Source organism: Gossypium arboreum, chromosome 3 (assembly GCF_025698485.1).
Source record: "Gossypium arboreum isolate Shixiya-1 chromosome 3, ASM2569848v2, whole genome shotgun sequence".
Lineage (NCBI taxonomy): Eukaryota > Viridiplantae > Streptophyta > Magnoliopsida > Malvales > Malvaceae > Gossypium > Gossypium arboreum.
In genome coordinates, this window is record NC_069072.1 from 133400548 (window position 1) to 133420623 (window position 20076).

The following is a 20076-nucleotide window of genomic DNA, read 5'->3' on the forward strand; positions in this document are numbered from 1 at the left end:
CTTAAGTAGTCCGATAGACTCACCTCTTCTTTTCCGGTTTCCTACCGGTGCATGACTTCCATTCACTTTAACCTATAATGAAATTATCTTTTAAAACACTAAGTAGGTTTTTCTGGATCAACAATATAAAATGTTTTGAATGCTTCGATGTGGCATATCGGATCCGGCCATAACGTCTGGGCCGGGTTCGGGGTACTACATCGTCTCTGTACTTTTGAAAATTTAAAATTTCAATCCCACTAAACGATAGCTATTAAATTCATTTAATTAAGTTCTATTATTTTCCAATTCTGATGCGAGAAATATATTATCATATGTGTAAAGCCATGTTAGGTTGTTATTTTCACATATTACTGACTAAAAATTCAGCTAATGAATTAATGACAGTCTTTTGCCTCAAAATTGAAATTTCAAAATTCGATAGGTATAGGGACCTAAAATGATCTAATTGGAGAATACAAATTAAATTTATAATTGTGTGCATAGTGCAAGACTAGTAATTGCATTTAAACAAACATATTTAACTGTTATTATTTAGGTCAAGACCAAAATCTCAAAATTAAAAAAAAAAAACATGAACTAAAATTAACCAATTTGAAAAGTATAGGGACTAAATTTGATCAACTTAAAGTACAAAAACTAAATGCATTACAAAGTATAGAAATTAATAACAAGATTTAACCTAAAATAAATAGTCAAGTATTTTAAATTTATCAATATCATCCAACTTGCCATGCACACAAATTTTCGAACAACTATATATATATAAAGGAGAATATCAATGAAGAATTTGGTAATGGCATGAGATTCTAGTTTGGATTCTTAATTTATCTCAAACATTAAAATTACTAAATTACAAGTTGTCGATAAATATAGATATATTTAAAATTCGATTTACGTGTTTTAAATATGCTCAAAATAACAATTAGATTAACAAAATAACTTAATTAATATACATTGATACTATACAATTAAAACTTTTTAAAGTTTAGGGATCTAAGTTATAGTTGATGTTTAATGATATTAAACCTTTCATTATATTTTGGTTGTTCGTGTTTGAGCTAATTAAGAAGTAAAAGAAATGTTTAGGATGGGTTTGGATGAGCGGTGCGGTGTGGTGCAATGTAATACGTTTAGTTTACTTTTTGTCTCATGTTACAATATTTAATATCACCGTTACTGTTATTTTTACACTAATAAACGCACCGCCTATTTAAACCTATCCTTAATGTAATATTTGATACTTAAATTTAACAAATCTTTTAATGTGGTGCTTGAACTTTTAAAAAATTGATTTTGATACCTGAACTTTAACACTGTTTATCAATGTGGTACCTTAACTTTTGACCTATCAGAACACATAGTCTAATCATAAGTTGTCAGGAAAAAAACTATCAAGTCAAGGGACATGGAGACAATTATACCAATTATTTTAAAAGCCAAAAAAAAAAAGAAGAGACGAGTAAAATTCTCAAACTTAAGGCTTATTCTTATATTTTACGGCAAAAATATCTTCTTTTTAATTAAAAGGCATTTTTCTTATCATAATTCAATTCTCTAATGGTGTAAAGAACTGAAAATGACAAAAAAACATTAAATCTTATTAAAAATGACAGCAATTGCTGTTGACAAGAAATTAGGTATGGAGTTTGCTGGATGAATCGATAATCATGAGGATTGCTAGTGTTCCTCCAGCCAATCCCATAGCATGGACTGAAAAATGGTGGTTGGTCTATTATCGAAAGTAAAGGATGGTAGTGGTGAGAAATATTGTTGCAGTGTGTTGTAATAGGGAAGTTACCCAATGAAAACTCAGAAAAATAGACCAATTTCTATCGGTTACTGTTTTTATTTTCAACCAAATATAAGGTTGAGAAAAGAGAAGATGAGCAACGAAATTATACGGAGCTGAATAAAGCAAAGGAGAAAATCAGAAAAAGAAAAAGAGACTATCAAAAGTTCAAATAAAAACCCATTTGAGAAATCATAGATTTCTAGGAACCATTTGAGAAATCCGAGCGGTGAAGAAGTTCGCCATACCTAGAATAAGCAATTGTCAAACTTACACAATGGTTCGACGGTTGGATCTTTAGATCGGGGTCAGAGAAGTGCGAAAATTTAGAGGCATTTTTGTAGCTTTTGGGAAGTTTTCTGAGAAATATAATCAGAGATATCAAAAGAGGAGACTGAGAACAACACTCCGGTATCACTTTCGGGCCGGAAAGGAGGCTGGTCATGGCGGTGACGATGGTTGAGAAAGGAAGAAGAAGACGAATAAAAGGGAAAAAAGAAAGAAATAGCAAATTAATTCTGAAAATTAATAAAATAATTTTTTTTGCAAGAAATTAGTAGAAATGTCAAAAGTTTGATTTTTTTTTATCGCTTTTAAAATATATTGGTATAATTATTTTAAAGTCCCTTAACTTGATCATTTATTTATTTTTTGACAAATGGTGTCACATGGCATCTACAAGTGGGCCACGGCCCACGTGTCCTGACAGATAAAATATTAACACCCTTAGTCAGAGATACTATATTGATAAACAGCATTAAAGTTCAGGTATTAAAATCTGACTTTTTAGAATTTTATGTACCAATTTATAAAATTTTAATTGCAAAATATGACATTAAACCCAAAAGAAATAATAATAAAATTTAACAGCTATGCGTGCAAACCAACCGGGGAGAACGGAAGGGAGTTTGGCAGCCTGGTCGAGGTCATGGTTTTCTCTTGCTTTCAAGATTTGGAAGATGAAAGCAAGGCGGAGTTGGGTGCTCTGCTCATACTCTGACGCATTATGATGTTAGTCTCCTTTCGAAGTAAGTCGCATTCCATTTTAACAGCTTCAAATTTTCTCCTACTTGTCTTTGCCCTTCTTTGATCTTCCTTTGTTCCTTACTTATTTCTTCCATATCTGATCGTAGCCTTTTCATGCGTTTCCGAAGGTTTTTGGACTTTCGTCTCTGCCGAAATTCCATGTTAATAAACTCTACTCATTTCTTCGAAAACCTTCGGAAGCATATGAAAAGGCTACGATGAGATATGGAAGAAACAAGTAGGTAACAAAGGGAGATCATGACAAGTAGGCGAAAAATTTGAAGCCGTTGAATTGGGATGCGATTTACTTCGAAAGGAGACTAACATCATACTGCGGCAGAGTATGAGCACCCAACTCCGCCTTGCTTTCATGTTCCAAATGGCGGAAGAAACTGGGTTAACCAATGTGTATGTAGCTCAGCTCCTTAAATGCCAGGCTCAGCTCAACCCTCAAACCCTTTCTACGCGAGCTTCTCCGTGAGATGATGAAATCCCCATTCCCATCCTATCATCTTAACCTTATTCATTAACCAACTCTTTACAGGTCCTCCTCCTTTTTACTTATTTCATGTATGTATGAGGATCCGTTTTTAATACCCATTTTTTGTTTCAGGTTGGATGAGGCAGTTATGCATTATGGTGAGAGCATAAACGAGATTACCAATGAAGAATTTGGTAATTGCATGTAAGCTTTTTAGGGGTTTCCTTTTGCCCATTTTATTTGTAATTCATTATAGGAGTAGTTAACTGCACCACACATTCCCAGATTGGATTCTTAATTGATCTCAAACTTTAAAAGTACTAAATGTTAATGATGCTATATGAGTTAACAATTAGACTAAAGTAAGAACTTAATTAATACAATATTGATTTTTTTAAGGACACAATTAGAAATTTTTGAAGTTTAGGGACTAATTTACAATCTAGTCTATAGTTGACGTTTAATGCAATTAACCCTTCATTATATTTTGGTTGTTCGTGTTTGAGCTAATTAGGAAGTAGGAGAAATAGTTAGCATTTGGTTCATGTAAATGAATTTGAACCGAGAAATAAAATGAACTCTACATGTTTGCTTAATTTCCTTATTGAACATTAAGTTCAAATTTTTGGGTCTTTTGGTGTTTGCATTAGGATGCTTGGTTACAGACTACAATAGGATACACTTTACTTTTATAACATGAATTAAGGTTGCCCCAAGGGACTATTAACGATGAATGATTCAAGAGAAAAGATGTAGGATTGGTTTTGGTTTAAACTGATTCACATTAGGTACACTTGGAAGCGATGGTTTGGGTTTCATTTCATCTTTCAAGCATGGAAAGTTTGACAAATTGTGTCAAATTGAGTTTGATTTTCATGTAGTCATTCACTAATCCATGTTTGTATTTGCTTAGAATTTCAGCTACTGTTTTTTACCGCTCGGCCGACAAAGTTAAAGGCGGCGATGGGGAAGACCGCTTTGTTGTGACGTTTGACGGGAAGTTTTTGCCTTATACTGAACAGGTTTGTTGCCTTTGATTGCTTTAGTTCACTAATGAAGCACAGCTGATCTCTTTTTGGTATGCAATACACATAAATGAGAGAAATACTCATTTAAATCTTGATTCTAATGGCAGAAATCGGAGCATATGGCTTCAAAGTCTACGACTACATCGAAGCTAACGAACAGTTAAAACAATAAACAGCTGCTTATCTATACTCATATATATAGAAGGAAGATCCTAAGGTCTTGCGCAATAAATATCTGTTCATACTTTTTGTTTTTTTACATGAGAGCATAATGGGTAAATTTTAATTCCAATCCTTCTACTTTTTTAGTTTATAGGAATGTTTAAATTTCAATTTGATCCTTATACTTTTCTCAAATTTAAGATTTAATAAGATTTAATCTATATACTTTAATTTTGACATAACTTGGTATCTCAATTTTATAGTGAGATTAGTTAATCTAAATATTTTATTTTAATTAAAATGATTATGTTAATTTGAAGAATTGTTAGCACTATTAAAATTATTTATTAAATTCAAGTCTGTTCCAATTAGAGGTAATCATGGGTCGGGCCTCAATAGAATTTTAGGCATGTTTTTTAGGCTAGAGCACGAAAAGTGGGCTTAAAATTTTGCCCAAGCTCGATTTAAATAAAAATGCTAAAACTCAAGTCTGGTTCGGCCCGCTCATATTAATTTTTATAATATTATTTTTATATAAAAGTAAATTTTAAAAATATAATACATCAAATATACTAAAAATATTAAAATAAATAATTCTCAACAAATTGAAAATAAATTAAAAAAAGTATTTATACTTAAATAACACTAGAATATGTGTAACTTAAAAATAAATGTCTCTAAAATAATAGCAAAATTAACAACAAAACAATAATTATACAAGATCCAAACAACAACAAAATAGTAATAATGTAAAAGCGAAATAATAGTAAAACAACAACAAAACATAATAATAAAATAGTAGAAAGAGTAGCAAAACACAACAATAGTTCTTTTCTTCTTTTTTGCAAATTTGGGCTTGGGCCAGGCTCGGTTAAAAAAAGCTTACTTGAGGCTTGGCCTGTTTAGAAAATGAGCTTTATTTTTTACCCAAGCCCATTTTTTGATCTTATATTTTTGCTCAAACCCTCTCATTTTTTAGGTGGGCCGGGTGGCTCGACCCATGATCCGGTTCAATTAAATGTTATTTTTTGTTACAGGGATATCAAGTGAGTTTATTATTATTATTATTTTAAAATGTCATACAATAAATTTAACAAAAGAATTTTAATAGTATTAACAAATTGATCTAAATGTTAAGGTTAGTATTTGGTACATATCTTTATTTAAAAAAATATTTTACTATATTTCTATAAGATACTTGTCAATACTTTGATAGTGCTTGTGGAGTCTAAAAACTTTACTGACATTAATTATTATTTCAATTTTAAATTCAAAATTAAAAATTAAATTAAATTCAAAATGTAAACAAATATAATTTTTTTGAATAAATTGTAAATTTTAACTAATAAATAATTATGTATTTACTAAATATTATCCTCAGCTCACAAATCGAACGAACAATAACTTTCAAGCAATTGGGCCCAATTGAAAGCCCAAAGGGAGAGAGGAGATACATAAATAGTAGCAGTTGAAAAAACCCACTTCACTCCCAAAAACCCTCTCTCAGTTTATCCTCTCTTACACTCTCGACTCTTATCAAATTCAATCTTTCTCTCACCATGGCACAAACCCTTACCCGTGCGGCCACATCCACCCTCACGCGCCACCTTTCTCTCTCCTTAATCCTCCCCAAGCGCCTCCTTTCCTCCAAATCCATCACCCATCCTCCTCCCATCCCTTCCCTCCGCTTCTCCCGCCGCCCTCTTACCCCTCTTTCCCACGCCGTCCGATGTCTCCCTCTCGCTCCCACGCGCTTCACTTCCATCCGTTGCCGCGTCAACCGCTCCGGGAACTCCGCTTACTCTCCGCTCAACTCCGGGTCGAACTTCAGCGACCGGCCGCCGACTGAAATGGCCCCGCTGTTTCCGGGTTGTGATTATGAGCATTGGCTTATCGTCATGGATAAGCCCGGTGGAGAAGGAGCTACTAAGCAGGAAATGATCGATTGCTATATCAAAACCCTTGCTAAAGTCGTCGGCAGGTCTTTTTTTTAATTCTTTTCGTGGATTCTTTTGGGTGTTTGGATGCTGAGAAAGTCTGGGAAAATGGGAAGGAAAAAATTGGTTTAATTTTGAAAAGGAAGATAATATCTTGGGTTTTTTTATTACCTATTTTTCTGGGTTTACCTTTGTTTTTCACAAGAATTGATTCTTTATTAAGATTGCTTATGGTACATTTCATTTCAGGATTTAGAGAGTTCTTCTGTTGCTTACATTATTCAGACTTAGTTTGGATTTTAAGACCATCCTGTTTGATATTAATTTTTTATTTGCTAATGTCTCTATGTTAGCGAGGAAGAAGCTAAGAAGAAGATCTACAACGTTTCGTGTGAGAGGTACTTTGGATTCGGATGCGAGATCGACGAGGAGACCTCAAATAAGCTAGAAGGTCTTGCTTTTAGCTCCCTTTAAGTTGATGGATTGTCTCATTCCGCATTTACTCTAACTTATAAATTTTGTTGTTTTCTTGTTAACAGGATTGCCTGGCGTTCTCTTCGTGCTCCCAGATTCTTATGTCGATCCCGAGTACAAGGACTATGGTGGTAAGCTGTTAGCCTCTTTGTCTAATATAGTTCTGCAAAAACTTTTGCTAGTATTTACATAAAATGCTAATTTAACATTGGAGATGTGCTTCCATTACGATGTATGCGTAGTTAACTGTCATTAAAATGCTCGTTTTTCTTCTTGTTTCAGTTATGTGATTGCGTTTGTATACTTTCTTTTTATTGTTTATATTTTTTCTTTCAAGTTTTTAATCGCCTATCAGTTCATATGAGACTCGTTGAAATGTTATATTTGTTTTAACTGACCTCAACAAGGTAATTTGCATGCTGATGTTTAGCATGACTTACATGAGCATAATAGGGAATGCCTACGTACCAGTCCATCTTGGCAAAGCTAAAAAGCCTTGTAGGCAATGTTTAGTTTTGAATGCTAATGGACTTAAATCAAATGTCTCTCTCACTACTTTGTGCTTCCATTTTTACAACATGGAGTTCAAACCAGTAGGAAGAACTGGAGAAGACATTATACCATATGGTTTGCACCATCAAAAGGGATCAAGTTCTTGTTTGAGTATTTTAGCTATGCATTTAGTCCATCTTGGCAAAGCTAAAACGTCTTATAGACAATGTTTAGTTTTGAATGCTAATGGACTTACAGTGAATGCATCTTTCATGACTTTCTGATCTCATCCTACATGGAGTTCGGATTCATAGAGATGATACACTATTTTGTTTTTGCACATAGTTTCTGGCATCTTCTTTTGAAACAATAACTGAGCATTTATCTCAATTATCTTATCCTTTATTTATGTCGATAACTGCATGTTATGGCAATGGAAGCCAATATTGTTCATTGGGAATTTAAAAACAGAAATTGTCTATATTCTAATGCTTGTAAACCTATTACCTCAGTCCATCTTCGCTAAGTTACTAGTCATGAGTTGGTCTACTAATGGACTCACATCAAAGTCCTCACGGTACTCATGTTTTGTGCTTTGACTTATGGAATTACAGAGTTATCGGAGAAGATACATAAAAAAATTGCCTTTAATCTCATGATAGACGGATAATATTTGATATTTGACAATTGCAATTATTATTTTGCAGCTGAATTGTTTGTTAATGGGGAGATTGTTCAACGATCACCAGAAAGACAAAGGAGGGTGGAACCACCACCGCAAAGGGCCCAAGACAGACCAAGGTACAACGATCGGACCCGTTATGTTCGTCGCAGAGAGAACATGAGGTGAAAAGTATAATTAGAAAGAAAGAAAATGATGTATAGAACTCTTTTTAAGTGTTCCTTGAGATATGGGAGCATTATTATTATGAAGAGAAGACGTGGAAAAGAAAAGCTTATGTTGATGTTTTTTAATGTAGTTCTGATTCTGAACTTGAATGTTTTGTGGTCTGCGTGAGTTTCAGCATAAAAACTGATGTAGGATTATTTATGATATTACTTTTTATTTATTTTCCTTCTCCTTAGAATCTAAATTTTTATTTCCTTTTTACTGATTGTTGACAGCGTAGTTGATTCATGTAATTATGTTTCATCTGCAATTCCTTTCGAAATCTCATATGGATTTGCAGCCCGTAATCTTACAATTGCAATAGTTAGAGTTTCATTTTTAATGTGATTTTTTTTTAATAATTATCTCAATTTTAATCACTTCAAAATGAAATAATAAATTAAAATTTTTATTTCTTTGATATCATCTTCAATCAACATTAAAAATTACGTAAAAATTTTAGCTTAGTCGTTATTTGTGGTGATTTATTGAAAACTTGAAAATTGAAGTTTGATTTTTTAAATAAGAAGTGAGTCGCCACCGATTTTTTTTATAGGTGTGATCGGACACCTAATGAATCATTTTTAGGGAAAGAAAATTTATTTTCGAACAAAATGAAGGCTAAATTTAGGTCTACGTGAAAATTCAAAGAAAAATTAGGGTTCGAGAGTCGATTACGTACGAGGAAGGTATTAGCACCCTCGCGACGCTCAAAATTTGTATCTTATAAACAAGTGTCATCTTAATTTTCAAAATTGTAAGTTCAAAGTAACATTTAATAGTGATCCGATCAAAACACGAGAAATTTCAAGTTTAGTTTTCTTTTGAGAAGGATATACCGTTTTAACACGAGTCGATTAATATTTACCCAACATAGCGATGAAATCGATGACTTAATGTTAAATCGGCATGTTGCCTTATTTATTGAAAATAAAAATTATGAGTAAAACATTATTTAAAATAAGAATTCGTACATAATACAAAACAACGATGCAATTAATAATGAAATATTAAAACTGAAATATTAAAACAACAATATTAATATTTACAAAAAATAGAAATGATGTACTACCAATTATAATAAGAAAAAAATACTATATTCATAATGACAATAGAAAATAACAATATATATATAAAATATACATATACATAACATATAAAATGAACATATACAACATATATTAGAAATATTAATAACAGAAAAATATATTATATACATATGCTAACGATGCTACATAAATATGTACCTATATGCATTAAAAATCTCTATATATAATGGACATGTACTAATAATGATAATAAGAGTAATAATAATATATACATGATATACACATAAATACAAGGTTTAAAAGGCATGTATATTCGTAATATATAAAAAACGTATATAATATAATATTAAAACATTTACATAATATGTATACACACATAATTAAAAACATACTAATATTAACAACAATACTAATATTACATAAAGATATACCTATATATATTAGAGATATATACATATATCAAGAAATACATAAATAATATGATATTAAAAAAATGTATACGTGATATGTAAAATAAAAATAATAATATACATAATGTAAGAATATAAGCGTATTAAAATAGAAATAAAAATAGTGAAGAAACGAGTAAAAATAATATACATAAGAGTAAGAAAATATTATAATAAATACTAAAATATCTATATATATACATATACTTGCATGTATAATGACGAAAAATAATAATAATAATAGTGAAAATTATAGATATAATAATAATAGAAATGATAATACAATATGAAAAGTATATATATACATACACATATACTAAAATACATACTAACATTAATAATAAATATAATATTATAATACTAATAATGATAACATGAAATCAAAGTAACTAAAAAGCACTATATATAAGTATATACGTATGAATATGTAAGGAAAATATATACCAATATATAAAAATAACAATATTAAGTATCAATAATATAATGATAATAGCGAAATTAATATTACAAATTTTATTTGAGAGCAAAAACGACACAGGGCCAAATTGCAACGCGCGCATGACTTAGAGGGACCAAGAGCACAATATTCCCAATTATTAAGACGCTGCTCAGTAAAAGGGGCTAATTTATAAAATAAATTAAATTTCAGGGCCAATTTATAAATAAATATAAACTACATTGTAGAACACTTAAAAAGCGGAAGGGTCATTCGCGCAATTAGACCCTTCCGCAAAAACACGCGGATCCTAATCCCAATAGGTCGGGTAATCAGGTTGCCCCCAAAACGACGCCGTTTTGGGCGTGTTTGGGGGTCTTTCAAAACGACGCCGTTTTCTTGTATTATAAAAGTAAAAAAAATTCTAAAAATTTCATTTTTCTTCTTGTTTCAGAAAAGAAAAAAAAGAAGAAAGGGGCTCTCTCTCTTTTCTCTCTTGGTCCAAGACCTCTGGTCGTCGGGCCTATCACCGTCCGCCGTGCCGGCCATCGTACACGGTGGCCGAAAATCACCAAAGGTAATTTTTTTTTGTATTTACTATATATATTTATGTAGATCGATAGATTCAAAAAAAATAAAAGTAAATGAATAAAAGAAAATAAGATCACCTCAAGTTTTCGGATTTTTGACTTTTGATTTTCTGATTTGTGTTATACTCGTATTTTTTTCTTATATTTTCCTTGATTCACTGCTTGCATGTGTGTATTGAAATTGTTTCTTTTCATTCATTCCAGATTCGAACCCCCAAAACCTTTTTTCATTCGGCTTTTATAACCTTATTTACAAGTTATTTTCTATTATTATCTGTCTTTTCGTTTCACTGGTTGCAGGTGCAAGTTGTTGGAGAGGTGGTGGGGACTTGACCGGTGGAGCGGCGCTAGTCAGATGGCAGAGGCAAGTGGGGAGTGGTTGCGGCTAGGAAGTAGGTTAGGGTTAGCTTTAGGGTTTCTGTTTTTCTTTTTCTAATTTGGGCTTGTATGTGGGGTTTGGGTATTAAGTTAGTATTGGGCCGAGGGTGGATTAAATGGTTTAAAGGGTTTGGGTTGTAAAAGGGTTAAATGATATTGGGCTTGTTATATTGGGCTATAAATGGGTAGTTAGGTTTAATTGTAATACAATTGGGTTTTGTGGGTCAAATTAGGTTATGGGCTAGTTAGTATTTAGGTAGGTTATTTTGTATTTGGGCTTTGTGTGATGTGAACTGGCCCAAAATTGACTTATAACAATTAATATTTTGTTATATTACATTTTATAATTTTAATTAAATTTATCTTTAAGCCATAACAAAATAAAAATGAATGGTAACTTTGATTGGCGAGAATCTTAGCTTTATTTATTTAAATAAAAATGAGATGTGGAATTATTTTACAAGAGAAATTTTTAATAAAATAAAATACTATAAGCTTAAACTCTTATAGTAAAAGAATAAAAAAGGTACATGATGATATAGTAGGTAATCTTAGTTTCTAGTCAGACAAATTAAATTAAATTAATTAGGAAATTGTAACATATTCGACAATTAGAGATAATCTTATTTATATTTGGATAATTTCATTATTAGAGGTAATTTTATATCCACATCCTTCAATTTGTATTACTTAAATTCATATTAATTAATTATTTTACAAGATCAAACTAGAATTAAAACTCTAAATTATGACATATTAGTCGGATGTTCACTTTCCCGTACAAACATATTAATTATACCGACAACATAACTAATTAGCTAGATTGCTTTATTTTTCGAATAATGGATTTGAAAATTTTGTAAAATAAACTTGATTTATTAAATTTAAATCTTAAAAAATTCAAATATTCGATATCTATACTATTATTAAATTTAAATCCTTATAGAAATAAGGCCCAGGCCCAAATGAAAAGAAAAATGAACAAAATCATTATCCAAATAATCTTTTCTTCTTTTTTTCCTTCACAAAAACAAAACAGATAAACAAAAAGAAGTGAAAAAAACCAGAGAAGGCAACCATGGCGACGTTGGCTACTGTGGGAAGTAGTTCAGTTCTTCGGTTCAACAAAACAGAGCCTCTGAAGACGAACCCATCTTCACCATTTCTTGGTTTCGTTACTTCCCAACTCAGCGGCATCAAAATCTCTTGCAACCTCCCTGTCGTGGTGGCGCCTTTAAAACCCATATCTTCCCCTTTCACTCCTGCTCTCCAGCCTGTTGCTCGTAAATACCTTCATCTCTTTCTGTTTTCTTAGTCATATGTTCTTTGTGATTAAAACTTTCTGGGTTTCTTTCAATTTTGCATTTTCATTTTTGTTCAATTATGTGAAATTTCATGCTGGCGTTGAAGTTAACGATTTTGTAATGCTAAGTGGGGTGCTTTGGGGAGTTTGGTAGTGAAAATTGTTTTCTGGGTTTGTTGATTTTAATTTTAAAATTTACAATGTGAGCTTGATTGGTTTGAGGCTTAGAGTTGCCTTTTGAACAAGCATATGGAGCTATATTGATTGAATTATTCAATTTTCTCCAATTATTTGTGTTTGATATCTATGTCCAGCTCGTACTTAGACATGGATTGGTGGATATGACCGAGTTATAATCTTTGTATTGTTTGAGTGTGACATTGTTTTTAAGAACTCGTATTGGCAACTTCCTTTCCTTACCTAGCACGCTAATTCTAAGCCGGAATTGGTTATAAATTAGAGTTTATGAAAGTTAAAATCAATGTGTTTTTTGTCGGAATTAGAGAGGGCGTCTCGGATAGAAGTACATGTTCAATACAAATATACTCAACATTACTCGAGCATGTGTTGAATACGAGTGTCAAATATAAATACTCTAGAGCAAACGAAGAGCCGGGTAAAGCAGGTTAAGTGTTCAAGACCGAACAGAAAACTTATGGCTATTGGAGTCGTGGAACGGCCGTCATGGCTTTCTAGGTTGGATATAGAACTAGAGATAGCATGAAGGTGAAATTCGATTTGCTAGTCTGAAAATGAATGGCGGTTCAATGATCTCTATTGATCTTTTTTTCAGGTAGGATATGCCCTTTCACCGGCAAGAAAGCGAACAAAGCCAACAAAGTTTCATTCTCAAATCACAAGACGAAGAAATTACAGTTTGTCAACCTCCAATACAAGAAGGTTTGGTGGGAAGCCGGTAAACGCTATGTAAAATTGCGTTTATCGACCAAGGCGTTGAAGACCATCGAGAAGAACGGATTGGATGCCGTTGCTAAGAAGGCTGGGATAGATCTTCGCAAGGAATGATCAAAGAAAAAAAGTACTAAACTTTTAGATTTCCAGTTTTAGTTTTGCAGAAACCATTTTCACCAGAAAACAACACTATTTGGTAAAACATTGGGTTAATTTATGTAACTCTTTTTAGCTTGATATGTTATCTGAATTCGAAAGGGGTATCGTATGTGTCTGAAACGGATACGGATATTAAGAGTTCGGGATGGTTTTGAAATGAACTAAATAAACCAATTTAATTTAAACTTTTGAAGCAACTCACATAAAGATTTTCAACATTTTTAGATGTTAGATAGCCTAACCTATAAGATTTACAAAAATGGCATGTCCAAAATTACATAAAAACAAAATGCGGGCAAAGTTGTTTCTTTTATCTAAAGGGTTCAATTGGTGCAGATTCTTCAAGAACTGCAGCAGCCTCGAAACATTCAGCAGCCTCTAGGGCTGATGCACTAACATCGGCTTTATAAAGCAACCCGAGATTGTACCAGGCTGCCGGGTTGGTTCGATCGAGTCGAAGGGCATCCATTAGAAAACTTCTAACAATAGGCATTGATTGACCACCAAGTTGTCTGAGAATGCAAGCAATGGATATCAAACTTGGAACATGTGTGGGATTTATATCTAATGCTTTCTTGTATGATCTCAGTGCTTCCTGATGAAGCCCTCTCGCTTCGTTCAATAAACCTAACAAAATCACCCTCGGGGTTTAGCAAACTAGTTTGGTTCTCCAACTAAAAGGATTGGCTATCGCGCAAATATTAGATATTACAAATATGAACAAAGCAATAACGGGCATCGAACAGAAAATGAGTTCAAAAGAGAGTGCGAATGATTAAAGATGTATATTAGAAAATCAGAAGATTCGGCTTAAAACTAGTTTTCCAATTTTCCGGAAAACAGAACTCTCAACAAGCTTGTACGAGTGCAAACTGTCAGCAACTTTAACATGATATGCAGTACTAATCGAAACATCTAGAATAATTTATCGACAAGTAGATGAACAAAGTACGTGTTTACCTGTAGAGTACCATCTAGTAGCGGAGAAAGGACTGATAGCCTTGGATTTGGAGAGACAGACCTCGGCATCCCGCCACTGCGACAAGCTTATGTACACGTTAGCTAGATCGTGCCATGTTTCCATTTCCAAGCCTCGATCCCACTTCCCCTTAGTCTGCAAGGAATGGAAAGAACAATTTATAAGAGAATCATTTGACAGACGTTGGATTCTACGAGTTACATGCTAGTGGCTCGGAATAACGTGCAGCTATCTTACTTGTGAACTGAAAACAAACATAAAGTATCCTTTTACTCTATTTACCCAAAATGTTTTGCATGAGACTAAACTTCAGGAGAATCCATGAACATTGAGCCACTTCTTTGTTTCGGCACCCACATGCAAGTATGAAAAAGTAATAGATGCTCGATAATATCTTCACCATTATCAAATAGACACTTATGGTATCGAGTTCTATCAGAGAGGAAACTCAAATTATTGTTTTTTTCACTTCCTTTCCTAATATTGTAAACCGGATACAACTTTATCACTTTTTTTGGCAATTCAACTTCAAAAGGATAAACTCGATAAAAGGGTATTCAGAATCTACCTTTAGAAGTTTCTTCCCGGATCCCGAGCTTTTATGCTGAACTTGGAGAACGGCAAGAAGATGAGTATATGTCTCAACTGCATTTTTTAACTGCCCTTGTGCAATCTGAAGTTTAGCCTTGGTTCTCAACAATTCTCCTTGGTCCCACTTCCCGGTTTGGTTAAGAGCAGCGTTAATTACCGTCTCCGCATCAACAAACTGTTTTTGAGCTGACAATATCCGAGCCAAAAGGACATATCCCTTAACATTAGACCCTGCTTCGAGTTTCAAAAGCTGCTTTGCATAGTGAAGTGCAACATCCAACTTCCTCTGCTCGGCATTTTCTAGGCAAATATGGAATACGATGTATGGGTCACTTTCTTTCATCAGCTTTTCTGCGGTTTCGAGTACCTCAATTGTTTCGGACTGCTGCAAATTTCTCTGAGAATCGGAAGAAACCATCCTTGACTGAGCTGATAATAGAACTCCCAGTAAGCAGTTTGCTTTGCTCACCATCTGCCAACACTCACCATTCAATTCGACAAGAGCTTTCCGTGCCCAATTTGTCCCTTCCTCGATATAATTCATATTCTCCCCACAAATTTTCGAGGCTAGCAACAATTCCAGGACACAGTCCGGATTGTCTCGGCTATTCAAAAGATTCCGCAAAAGATTCAAAGCAATTATCTCCTCACCTTCCCCATAATAGCAGAGAGCCAACGTACGATATTGTTCTTTTCTTTCCATGATCTCGGGCTGCAATTCTTCAACCTGATGAGCTAAGGCTCTTAGTTCCCCCGAAACAGATAACGCAAAAGCAAGATGATCCAATATCGACGGATCCCATCCGATCCTTTTGAGAAGAAACTTTCTAAGTAGAATTAATAATAAAAGAATGGCCTCTTCAACATTGTTCCTCGGCACAAATGAGCCTTCCATCTGCGCACGGAGGGTTAGAGGGCTTGCTTCGGCACCGCTATATAAAAGCATCACTGCAAATTCTTTTTCGAGTTTCGCTTTGGTTCCGGTATCAAGATTCCAGTAATAGAGGAGAGCCCGCCGGTACGACAATATGGCTTCTTGGGGATCTCCGGCAAGTTTCCATAGCTCCGGAAGCAATTCCACAGCTTTGTTCAAAATTTCCCGCAATTTACAATCCGTAGAGAAGTTGTCCGGCAGGCCATCAGGCAACGCAGATTCAACAGTCTCCAAAATAATCTTGCACGATTGAGCGGCCTCTGTAAAATTATCAGGCAAAAAAATTTAAAAAGCATGAATAGGTAACAATGATTATCACACTGAATCATCAAGAAAGCCTAAATTTCAGTCTTTCGGAGCGTATAGGTGGGTAACCCGTGGAGCAGCTTAGGCTTTGTCATCTCTAGTAAAATATAAGGAAAATGAAAGGGCATACCTCCAGACCTTCCGAGGTGCTGCAATGATTTTGCTTTCAAGAAAATAGCTTCGAGAAGTAAGCTAATGGCATGCATAGACATGGCAGGAGCAGCTTCACTTTCCGAGCGGCGTCGGTTTTGTTCACATCTTCTAGAAAGGGTAGCTTTCATCTTTGAAGTCACTGCAGAAACGTCTATTCCTTCAAATACATGAAGTGCACCTTCTATATTTCCCTTTTGATACTCGAGCCTCCCTAATAATGCCCTTGCTTCCTATAATTAAACTATCTGTTAGATAAGCCTATACCGTAAATAAATCTAACATAGACATTAATCGACACCATGATCCATTCCTTCCGTAAAATCACCGAGAAATTTCCTCAAACATCGAAGATCAAGAAAGTGCAAAAACGCAACTAAGAAATTGGATGGTACTGACCTCATAGTTCAGATAACCACTCTCGCGAAGCGATGACTCAGCTTCTTCGATATTACTACTATCAGCCTTAGTCTCCACCATCTCGCCTGCTCGAGACGAGTAACCACTCACCGAATAGTCCCGAGTCGCTAGCGACTCGGAAGAAGCATTAGTATCATCAACTCTTAATTGCTGTCCTGACCATATACACCTCATCATTTTCTGAAACCCCCCTCGAATATGGAATCCTCGCTTGTTTATCCAATCCTTAACCGCCATACCGTTCCGTTACACTCAAAATCCTTCGAAAACGGCATCGACATCACAAAAGCCAATCGAGATTAGGAGCATTCCAACATAAAACGTCATGAAATAAGAGAATTAAAACCCTAGCTATATCCTGAATTCTCAGCACTTGATAAACCATACATTTCTGAACCTAAAACCCAAAATTTAAAGTAAAAATCAAAATTTGAAACCAAAAAAAGTAAATAAATACCTATTTTCATACAGTACAGGTTGAGTAAATCACCATAAACATCCAAAATCTGGGTTTAAGCAGCCAATTTTCTCATCAAAGATAAATAACACAAGTAAATAACAAAAAAAAAAAAACCCAGAAAAATTCAACACAAGCATGATGAATTCAGAGCAACCTACACCACATAAAAAATAAAATAAAATAATCTAAAAATATCATAATTTGAAAGGTACAGTTAGAGGTAAAAGAAAACACACTAGTGAAACTAATCAAACCATTGACAATCATCATTCAAAAAATGGGGTTAAAAAACAGCTAAAAGAAAGTACCTTTTCATTGCTAAAAAACATTGACTGAGCCCACCAAACACTCTCATCACTGTGCATTTTCCACAATTCACTCAATCCTAAAGAGAAAAAAAAAAAATGGGTCCTTAAATTAGTTTTTTCACTTGCAAAGCAAGAATCCAAAGCAAAGCTATCAACTTTATTTTTTGTTTGTTTTTCTTCTTCTACTGCTTTAGCTTCTCAATTTGGAAAAAAGTTTGTATTTTCATTTTCTTTTTTGAGGTTTTAAGCTTTATATGGTGAAGAATGAGTGCATTAAATTATGAAATCTAACACTGTACCAGTTGGGTTCTTTTGTCTTGAAAAACATGTGAACCAAAGGAAAAGTTTTCAAATTTTTTTCATTGTTCGAGAGTAATAAATTATTGAACCGTTCAAAATAATATATTTTTGGGTAAACTATACTCTAGTTACTCAATTATTAGAAAGTTTACGTTTTAGTTATAAACTTTCAGAGAGTTACAAAATGGTCGTTGAGTTATTTTAAATTTTTTATTTAATTCACCGGGCTGTTATTGTATGACTTTCTCTGTTCGCACTGCTTGTATTAACCGAAAGCTCTCCTCCTTTTTCTCTTCTACAATTCACTTTTTTTCATTAAACAATTTTGAACGTCATGAATATGTTAACTAAAATTCAAATAGCTTTCTTCAATTTTCATAATTAGTTGTCAGATCAACTTGAATCTAAAGTATATTCTTCTACTCATTAATAGGTACTGATCCACCATACTAATTGTCAAATCATCACTTAGAGCTCACTAGCTAAACGACTCAAACTTAAAAAAACAACAACTTAATAACAACGGCAAAGGCAATTTTTTTTACAGGACTGAAATTGAATTATAAAATTTTAAGAGATCAAAATAAAATTTTACCTTGGACTAAGTTATAACTCCATTATTTTTAAGGGACTAACTTTTTTCATATTTAGAAGGGCCAAGTTGCACTTTTATAATTTTACTATTTCTAAAGGGACTAAATTACAGTTTTTCATTTTTAAGAGGTGAACAAAGCTTCACCTTTGCTTAACAACCTAGTGGCTTAAATCAAGACTTTTAAATAGTTCACGGACTTAAATTAAAACTTTTGAATAGTTCAATGACATTTTGTAACTTTTTGAAATTAAATGACCAAAATGTAAATTTACTAATAATTTAGTGATCTTAGGTGCAATTTACCCTTATTTTTAAAAAAAAATTAAAGACAGTTTCTCGAAGGCAACGTCCATGGCCCCAGTTTGAAATCTTCTCTATAGTTTAGTGTCAGATGCTGGTTTCATGGTCCATGCAAATCCTCTAGCTGCCTGCCAATCTTTTCTTCCCCCTTTTTTTTTCATTTTAAACATAAATAAACAATTAATTTATGGTATGTCTCAACTTTTTCTTATGGTAACTATGTTATGATTTTGGGATTTTTTTAATAAATTTAACACTTTTTCTTAATTTAGTATTTAAATTTTTCTCATATATAAATTTACATTCTTCTAATTTAGTATCTATAAATTTGACTTTTTTAATTTAGTATTTAATTTTTTGGCCATATATAAAATTATTTCATGTTTATCTTGCATATATTTTTTAAATAATAATGCATATATAAACTTGTTTTTAAATGAATATTATAATGAAATTGAAATATCAATCAACCTATCGAAAGGAAAGATATGAAGAAGAATAAAGAATAAATATAATATATAAATAATATACTATATAGATGATTAAATATGCATATAGAAAATAATATTTAAAAAATTAATTAAAATAACAAGAGAGTTGATAGTAGGAACGAGGTAATAGCTTTTTCTTTATGTTTAATAGATAAATACCCTAAACCAAAATAAGAAAGGGTTAATTTTGACTTTAATATCTTTTTAACTTTCAAACTTACATGGGCACATGAGAAAGCTATTTTCCCACCTTTTTTCACGGGAATCATATTATCATGTTTATGGGAAAGTAATTCTCAAGGGAATGTTAGATTCTAAAAATAATAATTTTATTTTGACATAGCAAACGTTGGAATAACTTTTCAACTGATTAAATTCTTAAGAAAGTTATCACTTTTCATTATACTAAATGTTACCTAATCCTCTAGCAATGTTATTTTTATTAGGTAACAAAATAATTAATGTATAATTTACATAAAACATATGATGTAAATTTTCTTTTTGTATTTTAAATGTTAAATTATTTTATTTTAATATAACTTAATGAAATTCTTTTTTTTAAACCTCTTGTTTTCTTAATAGTCATTCGTTAAGCATAGCTCAAATCATAATTTTTTAACACAAATTTTTGCTGATACTCGCAATATTTTGTGGAATTGAAGGCTTTCTAAAGATCAGGCTTGAA

At 32.8% G+C, this 20076-nt stretch overlaps 3 protein-coding genes and 1 pseudogene across 4 annotated transcripts; 3 read left to right on the forward strand and 1 right to left on the reverse strand.

Moving 5' to 3' along the window:
• The first annotated feature begins 3197 nt into the window (after positions 1 to 3197).
• On the forward strand, positions 3198 to 4731 carry LOC108475765 (cyanate hydratase-like; annotated as a pseudogene).
• A 1220-nt stretch (positions 4732 to 5951) lies between these two features.
• Positions 5952 to 8486, forward strand: LOC108476317 (multiple organellar RNA editing factor 2, chloroplastic-like). The gene is made up of 4 exons (XM_017778498.2): positions 5952 to 6470; positions 6780 to 6877; positions 6966 to 7031; positions 8100 to 8486. The coding sequence occupies exons 1-4, from the start codon at positions 6049 to 6051 to the stop codon at positions 8240 to 8242; spliced, it is 729 nt and encodes a 242-aa protein (XP_017633987.1). The 5' UTR covers positions 5952 to 6048; the 3' UTR covers positions 8243 to 8486.
• A 3683-nt stretch (positions 8487 to 12169) lies between these two features.
• LOC108476232 (50S ribosomal protein L28, chloroplastic-like) lies at positions 12170 to 13655 on the forward strand. Its single transcript, XM_017778375.2, has 2 exons — positions 12170 to 12466; positions 13280 to 13655. The coding sequence occupies exons 1-2, from the start codon at positions 12262 to 12264 to the stop codon at positions 13510 to 13512; spliced, it is 438 nt and encodes a 145-aa protein (XP_017633864.1). The 5' UTR covers positions 12170 to 12261; the 3' UTR covers positions 13513 to 13655.
• Positions 13384 to 18097, reverse strand: LOC108476230 (protein NPGR2-like). Of its 2 annotated transcripts, XM_017778372.2 has the most exons (7): positions 18005 to 18097; positions 17706 to 17782; positions 16917 to 17197; positions 16498 to 16750; positions 15105 to 16321; positions 14518 to 14671; positions 13384 to 14184 (listed from the first exon to the last, which is right to left on the reverse strand). In XM_017778372.2, the coding sequence occupies exons 3-7, from the start codon at positions 17172 to 17174 to the stop codon at positions 13868 to 13870; spliced, it is 2199 nt and encodes a 732-aa protein (XP_017633861.1). In that variant the 5' UTR covers positions 17175 to 17197; positions 17706 to 17782; positions 18005 to 18097; the 3' UTR covers positions 13384 to 13867. The 2 variants fall into 2 exon arrangements, with proteins under 2 accessions (XP_017633861.1, XP_017633863.1); XM_017778374.2 differs by lacking the exons at positions 17706 to 17782; positions 18005 to 18097 and adding an exon at positions 17395 to 17687.
• Positions 18098 to 20076: the final 1979 nt, after the last annotated feature.

What these genes read in the sequence shown, in the direction of transcription:
- LOC108476232 (XM_017778375.2), top strand. Translation starts at nt 12,262, where the DNA reads ATGGCGACGTTGGCTACTGTGGGAAGTAGTTCAGTTCTTCGGTTCAAC. An exon ending in TGCTCTCCAGCCTGTTGCTC is followed by an intron (nt 12,467 to 13,279) that starts GTAAATACCTTC and finishes TCTTTTTTTCAG; the next exon opens with GTAGGATATGCCCTTTCACC.
- LOC108476230 (XM_017778372.2), bottom strand. Translation starts at nt 17,174, where the DNA reads ATGGCGGTTAAGGATTGGATAAACAAGCGAGGATTCCATATTCGAGGG. An exon ending in GTGGTTATCTGAACTATGAG is followed by an intron (nt 16,751 to 16,916) that starts GTCAGTACCATC and finishes GTTTAATTATAG; the next exon opens with GAAGCAAGGGCATTATTAGG. An exon ending in CCGGGAAGAAACTTCTAAAG is followed by an intron (nt 14,672 to 15,104) that starts GTAGATTCTGAA and finishes CATTCCTTGCAG; the next exon opens with ACTAAGGGGAAGTGGGATCG.
- LOC108476317 (XM_017778498.2), top strand. Translation starts at nt 6,049, where the DNA reads ATGGCACAAACCCTTACCCGTGCGGCCACATCCACCCTCACGCGCCAC. An exon ending in GACCTCAAATAAGCTAGAAG is followed by an intron (nt 6,878 to 6,965) that starts GTCTTGCTTTTA and finishes TCTTGTTAACAG; the next exon opens with GATTGCCTGGCGTTCTCTTC. An exon ending in CGAGTACAAGGACTATGGTG is followed by an intron (nt 7,032 to 8,099) that starts GTAAGCTGTTAG and finishes ATTATTTTGCAG; the next exon opens with CTGAATTGTTTGTTAATGGG.